Genomic DNA, 14185 nt, shown 5'->3' with positions numbered 1-14185 from the left:
ATTAAATGGGTAGATCACGTAACTAATGAGGAAATAGTGAACAGAATTTCGGAGAAAATAAATCTGTTGCACAATCTGGGTAGAAGAAGGGATCGGTTGGTAGAACGCATTCTAAAACACCAAGGGATTACCAATTTAGTACTGGAGGGAAGCGAGGGGGTAAAAGTCGTAGATGGAGACCATGAATACAGTAAGCAGATTCAGGAGGATGTAGGCTGCAGTAGTTGCACGGAGATGAAGAGCCTTGCACAGAATAGAGTAGCATGGAGAGCTGCATCGAACAAGTGTTCGGACTGAAGACCACAACAACAACAACTGTCTTGACTGGAAAATCTTCTCGGGGGGGGGGGGGGGGGGGTGACCGAACTAATTTTAGCATCTGTCGATTTCTCTCCGTTCAGAATGATGTATTGTTTTAGTTTATGCGAAATCTTCAGTGCGTTTTACAACTCGGTATTTCATAAGCTGGTAGTCTGTTCTTTGGAGTATACACTATCTGATCAAAAAGTATCCAGGCACCTTAGTGGACATCAAAACGGAGTGTGTCCACCCTTCGTCTGTATGACGACCTGAAGCCTGCTGTGAGGGGACGGGGATGGGCCGCTTTCGATGAGGTGTCTCGAAGCCTGCGGGGCAGTGGCCTTTACTTAAGAGTTGAAACCAGAGAAGACATCGACGTTGGGCGCTGCGGTCAGTAGCGAAGACGGCGTTCTAACTCGTCCCAAAGGTGTTGCACCGAGTCCAGGTCGGGACTTCGGTTCAAATGGTTCAAATGGCTCTGAGCACTATGCGACTTAACTTCTGAGGTCATCAGTCGCCTAGAACTCAGAACTAATTAAACCTAACTAACCTAAGGACATCACACACATCCATGCCCGAGGCAGGATTCGAACCTGCGACCGTAGCGGTCGTTCGGCTCCAGACTGTAGCCGGCCGGGACTCCGGGCAGGCTAGTTCATTTCAGGAATGTTATTGTCCACCAATCATTGCTTCATAGATGCTGCTTTATGACAGGGTGCATTGTCATGCTGATACGGTAATCGTCTCCGAACTTTTCCTCTACTGTACGCAGCACTCAATGCTGTAAAATATATTCGTATCCCTCCGCGTTCGCTGTTTTCTGAAGCGCACTTCCTGATCACGAAAAACAACTCCATACCCGTAACACCATCTCCTCCGTACTTCACTGTTGACACTATACATGATGGCACGTAATTTTCACAAGGCATTCACCGAACTCAAACCCTTCTGTCGGATTGCCACAAGGTTTAGCGTGATTAATCACTCCAAATCAGTCTTTTTCCAGTCATCAACTGTTCAGTCGTACCGCGTCTTACACCGCCTCAAGCATCAGTTATCATTGACTACAGATATGCGTGGTCTATCGACCATTGCACATCGTTCTTTTTAAACATCCTACGCATAGTAATTGTACTAGCTGGACTGCGTACTATGGAACTCTCGAGTGATTTTTTCCCTCTGAGATAATGCGATTTTTTCAACGATTATTCGCAACGCTATAGGCTTCCGTTCCGTCACTACATGAGGTCTGCCTCGTCATGGATCAGTTTTGGTTGTTCCTTCGCGTTTCCACTTCACACTAGCATCACCTAAAGTCGACTTGGACGGTTTTTGCAGGATTGAAACGACCCTGATGGATTTGGTCCTAAGGTGACAGCCAGTGACTAATCCACTTTCGAAATCACTTATCATTCTGACCGACACATGTTGCTCTTACTGCTTCTCTGCTGACAACACAGTACTCCTCGCCTCCTTTTACACTATCAGGTCCGCCTCTGACGACGTCTAGTGGCCAATTCCAGTTTACTTAGGGACGTCCGGATAGTAGTAATTAGGAACAGTATAAATGCCACAGAAAATCGAGGATGACTGCTATATCGAACAATCGTGCATCATTTGAGGATGCCACTGATCAGCATTCACTTGTCGAGAGATATGAGGTTGCAATACGATCACGCTGGAAGTCACCATACACGTCTGAACGCATAAGCTCGGACTTACAATTTAACTGTACTGTATGAAGTTCGGTTAGGCAAGAATGGTCCCATTCGTTCTGTACTGGTAGCTCCAGAGCGAAGTTTACTCGAGAACCTGCTCTCTATAGAAGGTACGAATGTGGTTTGATAAGACTGCTAAAAAAGCAAGGAAAATGTTTGTGTTTTAAATAACACCTTACTTCTCGACATAGTTTCCTTTGACGGATATACACTTAGTCCAGCGATTCTCCAGCCTTTTCGTCCCATCGGAAAAATAGTTTCCGTCAAATTCTGCAAAATAATTGTTGACTGCATCTGTTGCTTCCCCATTTGATGAAAATTTCTTCCCAGTAATCGAAAGCTTCAAGTCGGAGAACAGAAAGTCACTTCGACTTACGTCTGGTGAAAAGGTGAATTAGGAACCAATTATCCTGATAAAAGAGTATTGCTTTGCTTGCCGAACTGGGTCTTTTTTCGGCCAACGCAAGTTTCAAACGATCCAACAATGAAATATAATAGGGTCCAGCTATCGTTCTTTTTCCAGAGGATTATTCCTTGGGAATCCGAAAAAACAATGGCCAAAGTGGTCTTTGCCTTCTGCGGTGCACTTACACCAGCCTTTGTCCATTGTTTTGAATGGCGTTTTGAATCTGGTGTGTAATGACGGGTTCAGGTTTCATCAACAGTCACAAATTGGCGCAAAAAATCTGGTGGACTGCAATTAAACAACGCCCGCACATTGTGTTGAAATGTGATGGATGCGCTTTCGGTCATCTATAAGTGATTGTGTCACCCTCCTCGCACACAGTTGCTTCACAGCCAATTCTCTGTGCAGAATATTAGGCACCTGGTCCTTGAAGATGCCTATAGTCTCAGCAATCTCGAAAATTTATATTTGGCGGTCTAGTATTACCATATAATGGATTTCGTCAATGATTTCCTTTGTGGTGACTTCAGTTGACGGTCAGAGCACGCTTCTACTTCTGTGCTTATCCGACCATGTTTAAGTTCATTAATCCAAAAGTAAATGATCTTCAATGGTGCTGCAGAGTTCACGTGAACATAGTCGAATTCTGTTTCGATTCCTTCAAATGAAATGTTTAATAACAGCACGAATCTCGATTTTCTCCATTGCCAATCGCAGGGGACACACAGACCAATCCAGACGGCTGTCTACAGTGACCAGTACGCTGTACACCGTAGAAATTTTTTTTACGATTTTTGGAATAATCAAGCTTACTAACCACAAAGACACAACAAAACTGTTCGATGCTTTCATGTAAATTTACCAGACTTAACAGACTACCCTCGCATAAAGAAACAATTGGGCAGTAACTGAAAAAAAGTTTCATACATACGGAAATGGTACAGATATGTTTTACAGTGGTGCTACGAGTTTCTAAAACAACGGAACCAATGAACAGGAAGGCCAAAAATCAAAGGAAAAGAAAGGCCAAAGCTTAAAGCTTAACATGTCGTAGAGAGGAGAATATTAAAGAGAGAATGAGCAAACGCTCGAACTAAAAAAGCACACGACAAAGAATCGCATGTGGTCTTCTCAAAGAAGCTAACTTTTTATTTGCTATAATAGATTTAGGGAAATTACTGAAGCACTAAGTATAGATTTCCGGGCAGTATTCTGAAACACACTCCTCCAGAACACTAGTCGTGTGGTATAACTACATAGCTTTTTAATATTTTTACTGATCCTGTTTTTTCTCATTTAAGGTGAAGATCGTGTGTCCTGAAAATTGGATTCTTGAAATCTTATGTTTGGTACCACAGTGTAGCTCGCCATGTAACCATTCACAGAAGATTTTGCGAAAGGTCTGACCGAACGAGCTGGATCACGTCGTTTCTTCTCGTCCTTGAGATACGCGTAAATCTTCTGTGGATCGTTAAACGACGAGCTGCACTGTGTTACTGAATACGAGACTTAAAGAATCCTGCGTTGAAGACAGACGATTTTCAAATTGAATTAAAGGCAATAGAACCAGAGAAAATTTTGAAAAGCGTTTGATGCTTACTGTATATGTTCCTTTGACCTTTGTCGGGTGCAGTTATATTCGCCGTCGGTCCACGATCGCTCTTATCTCAGGCTGTAAAAGTTTTTGTAGTCACAGCACGACTATAGCATGAAACTGCAAGTAGAGGAACTCATTCTCGTTTTGGTACGCGTATACTCGTAATTCTCTCCAAGCAGTTTCGGTGCAGTGACGCAAAACACGCCATCTGATCTGTTACTGAATGTTTCAAGGCGAGCTACTGCTTCTCAGAACTACCCGAACTCCTTCATAAACTGTTGTCGGTTGCTTCTCCTTATTGTAGTGGCTTAGACGAGTGTATTAAATACGTGAAAAAATGTTAGTGTATGAAACGATGTTTCACTATTTAAACAGCCGACATTGATTGCAAAGTAATTCGCGCTTTATAAAAGTGTGAGTAGTGTCGAAGTGCGAGTAATGCCTGTGCGTTCTTAGAAATTAGAAGAAAGGTCAGCGTTGGACGTAATATTGTTGGTTTACTGATAGCAAAATCGATTTTCAGTCACATAGTGATCATCTTCGGTGCTGTGGTGTACAAATTAAACTCATAGGCACTGGTACGAAGTTATTATCAGTAATTAAAGCTAAGAAACGATCATTGTATATAGCTAATGTATTTGTTGTTTTTGTGACGTTTCAGGTGGATGAAAGACCTCTTTGTTCTCGGTTCAAAAAAGGATCTTGAAGTGGATGACTTGTACGATACTCTTGATGGAGACTTCTCTGAAGATCTTGGCCAGAAACTGGAAGAGTGAGTACCTTCATCATAATAACTCTAAAACAAAAAACAAAAAATATTCACCACGAAGAAACTATCCGAATGGGACGGAAATCGGTAGATGTTACGTACACGTACAGACAAAGAAATGATTACAGTTTCAGAAAAATTGGATGATTTGTTCAAGAGAAAGATCTTCACAAACTGACCAAGTTAATAACGTGTTGTTCCACCACTGGCTTACGCAAGCAGTTCTGTCGAACTAGCGCGTTAGATCGTCAAAATCCCGAGGTGGTTTGATATTCCTGACCACAATTCTCCAAATGTTTTCGGTTGGGGAGACATCCGGCGACCTTACTGACGAAGGTAGGGCTTGACAAGCACGGAGACAAACAGTACAAAGTGTCGCCATGCGTGGGCGGGCGTTATCTAGCTGAAATGTAAGTCCAGGACGGCTTGCGACGAAGGGCAACAAAATGGCGCGTAGGGTAACGTGGACGTACCGCTGTGTTGTAAGCGTGCCGCGGATGACAACCAGAGAGATCCTGCTGTGAAAAGAAACGTTACCCCGGACCATGACTCCTGGCTTTCGGGCCGTGTGGTGGGCACCAATTAGGTTGTTGTGACAGTGCTGTCCGGGGCGTCTCCGACATGTGTTCGCTGGTCATTGGGGTTCATTTCGAAATGGGGAGCATCGCTGAAGACGACTCTACACCAGTCAATGAAAATCCAGGCTGAAGACATGTCTCGAGTCGCCCCAGACAGCAGTGTCGCCCGCCACACGGCCTGAGAACCAGGAATGATGCTCTGGAGTGCTACTTCTTTTCATAGCAGAATTGCTTTGGTTGTCATCCACACCATCCTCACAGCACAACGGTACGTCGACGTTATTCTACGCCCCGTTTTGTTGCTCTTCGTGGCAAGCAATCCGGTGGATACATTTCAGCAAGGTAATGCCCGCCCGCACATGGCGGGAGTTTCTGCTGCTTGTGTTCGCGCTTTCCAAATCCTGCCTTTGTCAGCGAGGTCGCCGGACCTCTCCCCAATTGTAAACGTTTGGATCATTATGGCCAGGATCGTCCAAACATCGGGGATTTTGAAGATCTAAAGCCCCAATTGGACAAAATGTGGCACATTGTCACCCAGGAGGACATCCAACAACTCGTATCAATCACTGACAAGCCGAATAACTGCTTGCATGAGGACCAGAGGTGTACCAACGCCTTACTGACTCAATTTGAGAAGCTCTTTCTTTGACATATCATACAGTTTTTCTCTGAAATTGTTATCACTTATTTATCTGAACATTTACAACATACCTACCAATATCCGCCCCAGTCGAACAATTTCTCCGTGGTTCCTAGTTTTTTTTTTTTTTTAGGTTTAACGGTTTGAGATGCAACTGAAGCCACGTCATCGCATCAAATGATGTCTCACAATATTGTTTGTGGGATTCAGCAACGTGCTGGGTGTTGCCAACCTCTTGACGTCAAAGTTACACAGGCCTTGGAGGATTCTAAATTGAATACTTTGAGGTGACGAAAAAATAGAAGGAATTGTAGGCTACGCGAGGTGCTGAATGTGCGATGCGCACAAAGTACAAAGTGCTTGTTTATAAATAAAGTTGTTTCGTTTCGTAGCAAACAAGTGCCTGCCGCATTCGATGTCTACGGCAGTACCTTGAAAAACGCGGCATGAGACGGATAAGGCAGGCCGCCCTTAATACACAGGTGTGCAAAACTTAAGGATCAATGTAACTTTCGCTTGATTTGCCATTGCCAAGCAACATAGCTTGATGAATCTTGAACCATACATAGAAAGAACTAAAATATAGTGTAATGTAGTGTAATAGTATAGTACAGTATAGAAGGTATCTGAAAGAAATCCGCATTGAGACGTACAGAAATTGCCCTTTATTCAAAAACAATGATTACACTGTAGTCACCGCGATTTATGGTGGACCCTAGGATTATTTATTTATGTATTCTTTACAATTATAGACGATTATCTGAAAAGCTAAACTAGGCCATACAAATCATATTTTCTTGGATGATAATACATTTTTTCATTAACCATTTATTCTCCTAGTTAATTAAAAAAAACTAATGCTATAAAGGTGCTAAAACTACTACTACTTCACTACTAAAACCTACCATAAAACTTTTTATATCACTTACACAGCTATTGATGGTATTGTTAGCACAGTAGAATCAGTTCTGTTTTTGTTAACTTATTATGGCGCATGTAACGCTTAGAAGATTGTTTCCGCTACTGGATCCGCCCCCTTGCTCGTCTTAGCGTAGCAACCCGACGTCTCATGGACTTAACGAGTCGTTGGAAGTTCCCGGCAGAAAAACTGAGCCATGCTACTTCTGACCTCTCGATTGTGTCCCACAAACGTTCGAAGGGCAATCTGGCTGGCCAAATCACTCGCTCGAATTGTCTAGAATGCTCTTCAAGCGAACGGCAAACAATTGCGGTCCAGTGACATGGCTTCTTGTCATCTATAGAAATGCCACCGTTGTTTGGGAACGTGAATGGCTGGAAATGGTCTCCAAGTAACCGAACATAACCATTTCCAGTCAGTGATCTGTTCAGTTGGACCAGAGGACACAGTAGTCCATTCCATGTAAACACAGCCCACGCCAATGTGGAGCCACCGCCAGCTCGCGCAGCGCCTTGTTGACAACCTGGGTCCATGGCTTTGTGGGGTCTGCGCCACACACGATCTCTACCGTCAGCTCTTACCAACTGAAATCGGGAATCATCTGACTTGGCCACTGTTTTTCGGTTGTCGAGAGTCCAACCGACATCGTCACGAGCCTAGAAGAGGCATTGCAGGCGACTTCCTGATGTTAGCAAGGGCGCCCGTCTCGGTCGCCCCGCCACAGCCCATTAAAGCAAAATTTCGCCGCACTGACCTAAAGGATACGTCCGTCGTACGTCCCACATTGGCTTCTGCGGTTACATCACGTAGTGTTGCTTGTCTGTTAGCACTGACAACTGTACGCAAACGCCGCTGCTCTCGGTCGTTAAGTGAAGGCCTTCGGCCACTGCGTTGTCCGTGGCGAGAGGTAACGCCCGAATTTTGCTATTCTGTGCACACTCTTGAGACTGTGGATCTCGGAACGTTGAATTCCCTAACGATTTCCGAAATGAAATGACGCATGCGTCGAGCTCGAACTAGTATTCCGCGTTCAGAGTGCTAATTTCCGTCGTTCGGCCATAATCACGTGAGAAACCTTTTCACATGAATCACCTGAGTACAAACGTCAGCTCGGGCAGTGCGCCGCCCTTTTACACCCTGTGTAAGCGACACTGCCGCCCTCTGTATACCTGCATATCGGTATTACACGACTTTTGTCAACTCAGTGTCTGTCGCCTAGCTGGAATGTCAGCGCGCTGACTTGCGGTTCAACGCAGCGTGGAGGTTTCCTTGGCGTTCCTCGGCACTGCGGCTGCAGCATCGCCCAAGGTGCTCCAGGCAGACTCCCTCGTCATTGCTGTCCGGAGCTCGTGCTTCTAGTCACGGGGTCCCGGGTTGAGGATTTTCTCTGCCCGGGGACTGAGTGTTTGTGTTGTCCCTATCATTTCATCATCATCATCATCATCATTTGTGACAGTGGCTACATTGGACTGCTTAAAAAATTGGTTCCGTAAAAAAAAAATTGGGACATTTTACGGGCGCTGATGACCGCGCAGTTGAAAGCCCCACAAACCAAACATCATCATCGTCAGTGCTGGTTTGGAACCTGACGTCCTTAATGCCTGACAACCATTACCTGCTGCGTCTGCGCAGTCTCTCATTACGAGCTGTGGAATGCCCACACTGTCGCAGGCGCAAGTATTTATTATTCGTGTGTCTTTTTGTTTTGGACAGATTTGTAACATACGGGCCGTGACCGGTGAGGTAATATATCAGTCCGCTCAATGGGTTAATAAATGTCAGTTTTTGTCTCTCCCTAATGTTAGGTAGAAATTAGCATATTGTTCTGCCTGTGCCTGGAGTGACCCATTCATTCTGCCATAATCGTAATATGCGATCTTTTATTAAGCTTTTCGTATTGGCCTCAGTTCGAAGTACTCTTCTTACTTCCATTTCATTGCCTTTTTAAACCAATAAATGGCACCCCTTGCCGCGCGGGATCAGCCGTGCGGTCTAAGGCGCTGCAGCATGACATCCCTATAATGGACTGGCCTGCTCAGAGTCCTGACCTGAATCCTATAGAACACATTTGGGATGTATTGGAACGCCGACTTCGTGCCAGGCCTCACATCGACCGACATCGATACCTCTCCTCGGTGCAGCACTCCGTGAAGAATGGACTGCCATTCCCGAAGAAACCTTCCAGCACCTGATTGAACGTATGCCTCCGTCAGTGGAAACTGTCATCAAGACTAAGGGTGGCCCAACGCCATATTGAATTCCAGCATTACCGATGCAGGGCGCCACGAACTTGTAAGTCATTTTCAGCCAGGTGTCCGGATACTTTTGATCACGTAGTGTATCTATATATGTATTTTTGAATATCGTCGTCCATTCGACCAACACATTTCTCCCAACGAAAGACCAGTTTCTTGACGCCGTCACTGTAGAATCTTTGACTTTGTTGACTGAGCCACAACCGCACCTCTGCTTGCATCGCTTCATCACTATCAAAGTGAAGTCCTCAAAGGTGTTCTTTAAGTTTTGGAAACAGATGAAAATCGAATGGGGTCAAGTCTGGACTGTATGCGGGGTGACAGATGACAGCAAAACCAAGGCGTCCGATTGGTGCAGATGTCGCAGCGCTCGCGTGTGATCTGGCAGTATCATGCTGAAGGAGCCTGCGCTCCACGTGTCGACAACTCTTCGAATTCGAAACTCGATTTTAGCTCGCTGTTCCTCGCGCAGCGACACAGTTACGCCACGCACCCCCATGTTACACGCTACGATTTCGAGCCCTCCAGCGGCAGGAGGTTGCAATTTGCGTCAGCGTAGCTGGAAAGTCGACCGAGTAATATGCACGACATGTAATACCTCCACCGATACTAAGAACACATCAAAATTCGAAGTCATTGCTTTCCAGCATGCCCTCGTAAATATCTAATGAGTAACATAAGACGTATATTACTTCAGCAGGAATCCCGCCCGGTCTCGGAGATTTTTTCTTTTTCAGTCTTACAACTATTTGCCTAAATTCATCTTGTGCGAAGGGGTACACAAGTGTATTGTTTCTACAGCGTTCCCATAACATTTTTCGTAACCTACGCTGATTTTCTGTCTCGCCTTCTTCTTCGTCGTCAGCAAGCAGTGTTTCCATTAGCAGTGCCGCAAGCTGGCTGTGACCAACTTTCTGTTACCGTGCCGTCATTCCTTTTGAGTGGATAAGGCTGTTAGTGATCGTATTTTCTCGCAGACTATCTTGTATATCTCAAGGCTATACTGAGCGTCATCAGCCTTTAATCTGTTCCGATCTGTGTCCTGTTGGCTACTCCTCTGTAGCAGCTCTTTGTTTCCTGTACGAACCAGCTCTGAGTGGCACTCTATTTACGTCACAGATTGATATCCTGCGTTAGCAAATTTTTGTTTTATTTCTATAGGCAGCGCAGTATTTTCCTCGGGATGAGTGCTGCGGCATTCTACATACAACTGCCCTGTTTCTGCAACCAAATCCTGCTTGCCTGTATCACCCTAACATCGGCCTTTCTATGGTACTTATTGCTCACCTTTCGCCAGAAACTGCTCGCTCTTTCGACGTCTCTCCTCGTGCTCGAAGGTGAGTTATGTTTCTTACAGAGAGGGCTTTTGATGGTGTCATTAGAGTCCGCATTCCTTTCTACCGTTATGAGACACCTACCCACGATCCTTTTTTAACATCTGCCGTGTTGTTATACGTCTGACATCCATCTCTGTTACCCGTGCACTTTAAACCGCATGTGCACTTGGCTCACACACTGCCGCTTGTTTGATTTTGACTTCCTCCTTCCTCACAGTGCGCTCAAGTTATGTACTGCCTCTTTATCACCATGTCTTGCTGATGACCAAGATCTTGGCATTCAGCACACCGCCTCAGTACTAGTCTTTCAGTGAAACAGAATCAAGTAGAAGATATACGCTTTGTCGCTTCATGAGAGCTGTTACAATCTCAGGGGTCATTTCAATAGCTTGATGGACCACTTTTCTTCCCATTGGCCCTGTCCTGAATCGTACTGTAAAGCCGCCTTCGAAACTTCGCTTAGCCTGTTCATTTTCAGGTTTCTGCATGTATATTGTGGTTTTTAATATATTTGCATCTGTTCAAATGGCTCTGAGCACTATGGGACTTAACTTCTAAGGTCATCAGTCCCCTAGAACTTAGAACTACTTAAACCTAACTAACCTAAGGACATCACACACATCCATGCCTGAGGCAGGATTCGAACCTGCGACCGTAGCGGTCGCGCTGTTCCAGACTGTAGCGCCTTTAACCGCTTGGCCACCACGGCCGGCTATTTGCATCTGTGTCCTGTAGGATGTCTAAAAGTATCATTAAACGTATCTTTTTCTTAGGCTGTTCGCATATCGGCGTCTCTTGCACCTTTTTGTTGTTTATTATCTTCTCTGTGTCACTTTCTGCAGCAGTTTCCAGGATGATTACATTACTGGTTTGCTTGATCTTCATAATACAAATTTTCTCTTTGGTAGTGTTTATTAAAGTCGTTAGTTTTTGTTGCTACTAGGTTGTATCGTTAGCACTGCACCTGTATATGTATGTTCCGTGTGGTTTTAGTGAATTTTCTCTATCAATGTCATTTCTTTTTTGTAGTTGGTCCAATTCTTCTTTTAATTGGTTTGCTCTTACTTGTGTCATCTTTTGCCCAAAACATTCATTTTCACTAAATACCATCAAATGTTTATATCGTCGGTCTACAAACATTCATCGCTTTTCTAATTGTTGCTCCTTTCTTTTCGGCATTTTCATCTGAATTAGCCATGTCAGTTGCTGCCGTTCCTTTTCGGGCAGCCATACTGGCGACATCTGTTGGCCGGTTTGATGATTTATCACGCTGCAGTGCATGGCCTCTCCACGTTAAGCTGCGTTGCTGCTGGTCTTGTACACAGCTGCCGTTACCTTTTGACTATCGAAAATAGGTGGCTTTTGGAAGTTATAAGTCATGTTTACAAATATGTAGTTGGATTTTGAGAACATTTTTACGTTTTCTGGAGTTTCTGCTTTAAATATTCATATTTTGACATTGCTTGTATTAAATTTGAATCCACAGTTGAAACTTCAAAGTAATAGTAATTATAGGAAAAAATTGAAAAAATGTTCTAGTATACAAATAAAACCTCGGCGAGTAAACAAATGATCTTCCTGTTTATTTTTGTTTTATACCTCATTTAAATGTAAAGAAATACATAAAACACAACAACAAAGCAAATTTTACCGTTGATAGTGGAGTTGAGTGTCATGAAAATTGAAGTGTGTAGATACACAGTCCAGTACTACACTCAATGGAATCATATATTCTGATTCATTTACTGACAGAGCTGCACGACAATCCTTCATAACAGAATCTGCGAAAATAATACGATTAACGTGTAACGTCAATCACGATGAAGTTCTGATCAACTACTGACGTGTCTATGACTTTGTAAACATTTGCTCCAGACGTTTCTCCTGTAACGCAAGTTTTGAACACAAAAGACAAAAGCAAACGAAACGCACGGAACAGAAAGAAATTGAACGTCAGGTGACGCCTCCGAAAGAGGACACTATAACAAATGTTGTAAAAACGAGGAATTTTTCCAGTGATACAGCTGCTACCATGTAGCAAAAGCTACGAAGCCTGCAGACCTGACTGACTTTTGCGGAAGCTGTAATTACACTGCTGGCCATTATAATTGCTACAACACGAAGATGACGTGCTGCAGACGCGAAGTTTAGCCGACAGGAAGAAGATGCTGTGATATGCAAATGATTAGCTTTTCAGAGGATTCACACAAGGTTGGCGCCGGTGGCGACACCTTCAACGTGCTGACATGGGGAAAGTTTCCATCCGATTTCTCATACACAAACAGCAGTCGTCCGGCGTTGCCTGGTGAAACGTTGTTGTGATGCCTCGTGTAAAGAGGAGTAATGCGTACCATCAGGTTTCCGAGTTTGATAAAGGTCGGATTCTAGCCTATCGCGATTTCGGTTTATCGTATCGCGACATTGCTGCTCGCGTTGGTCGAGATCCAATGGCTGTTAGCAGAATATGGAATCGGTGGATTCAGGAGCATAATATGGAACGCCGTGCTGGATCCCAACGGCGTCGTATGACTAGGAGTCGAGATGACAGGCATCTTATCCGCGTGGCTGTAACGCATCGTGCAGCCACGTCTCGATCCCTGAGTCAACAGATGGGGACGTTTGCAAGACAACAACCATCTGCACGAACAGTTCGACGACGTTTGCAGCAGGATGGACTATCAGCTCGGAGACCATGGCTGCGGTTACCGTTCACGCTGCATCACAGACAGGAGTGCCTGCGATGGTGTACTCGACGACGAACCTGGGAGCACGAATGGCAAAACTTCATTTTTTCGTATGAATCCAGGTCCTGTTTACAGCATCATGATGGTCGCATCCGTGTTTGGCGACATCGCGGTGAACGCACATTGGAAGCGTGTATTCGTCATCGCCATACTGGCGTATCACCCGGCCTGAAAGTATGGGTCGCCATTGGCTACGCGTCTCGGTCACCTCTTGTTCGCATTAACTGCACTTATGAGCAGTGGACGTTACATTTCAGGTGTGTTACGACCCTTGGCTCTACCCTTCATTCGATCCCTGCGAAACTCTACATTTCAGCAGGATAATGCACGACCGCATGTTGCAGGTCCTATACGGGCCTTTCTGGATACAGAAAATGTTCGACTGCTGCCCTGGCCAGCACATTCTCCAGATGTGTCACCAATTGAAAACGTCTGGTCAATGGTGGCCGAGCAACTGGCTCGTCACAATACGCCGGTCACTACTCTTTATGAACTGTGGTATCGTGTTGAAGCTGCATGGGCAGCTGTACCTGTACACGCCATCCAAGCTGTGTTTGACTCGATGCTCATGCGTATCAAGGCCGTTATTACGGCCAGAGGTGGTTGTTGTGGGTACTGATTTCTCAGGATGTATGCACCCAAATTGCGTGAAAACGTAATCACATGTCAGTTGTAGTATAATATATTTGTCCAATGAATACCAGTTTATCATCTGCATTTCTTCTTGGTGTAGCAATTTTAATGGCCAGTGGTGTAATACGTTTGACACCGCGAAAAATCAGCGTAACCGGCAAAATGTAATATCACGTCGGTCGCACATCCCATTTCCCGCATGCGCCGTAATATGACGTCAGCCACGTAACACTGATTATATTCGGTAGTATATACGTCTGTCGCATGCCGCTGAGGAGCCAGAGGCGGC

General features: G+C 44.8%; 1 protein-coding gene across 1 annotated transcript in view; it reads left to right on the top strand.

Moving 5' to 3' along the window:
• The first annotated feature begins 4683 nt into the window (after positions 1-4683).
• The window catches only part of LOC126452249 (ATP-binding cassette sub-family C member 4-like), a 216804-nt gene continuing 207302 nt past the window's right edge, over positions 4684-14185 (top strand). The window contains exon 1 of the mRNA XM_050091041.1: positions 4684-4793. Coding sequence (XP_049946998.1) covers positions 4687-4793 — 107 coding nt within the window. The 5' untranslated portion in view covers positions 4684-4686. The remainder of the gene's footprint in view (positions 4794-14185) is intronic.

Source organism: Schistocerca serialis, unplaced genomic scaffold (genome assembly GCF_023864345.2).
Source record: "Schistocerca serialis cubense isolate TAMUIC-IGC-003099 unplaced genomic scaffold, iqSchSeri2.2 HiC_scaffold_840, whole genome shotgun sequence".
Classification (NCBI taxonomy): Eukaryota; Metazoa; Arthropoda; class Insecta; order Orthoptera; family Acrididae; genus Schistocerca; species Schistocerca serialis.
This window is presented reverse-complemented; position numbering and strand designations above follow the sequence as displayed.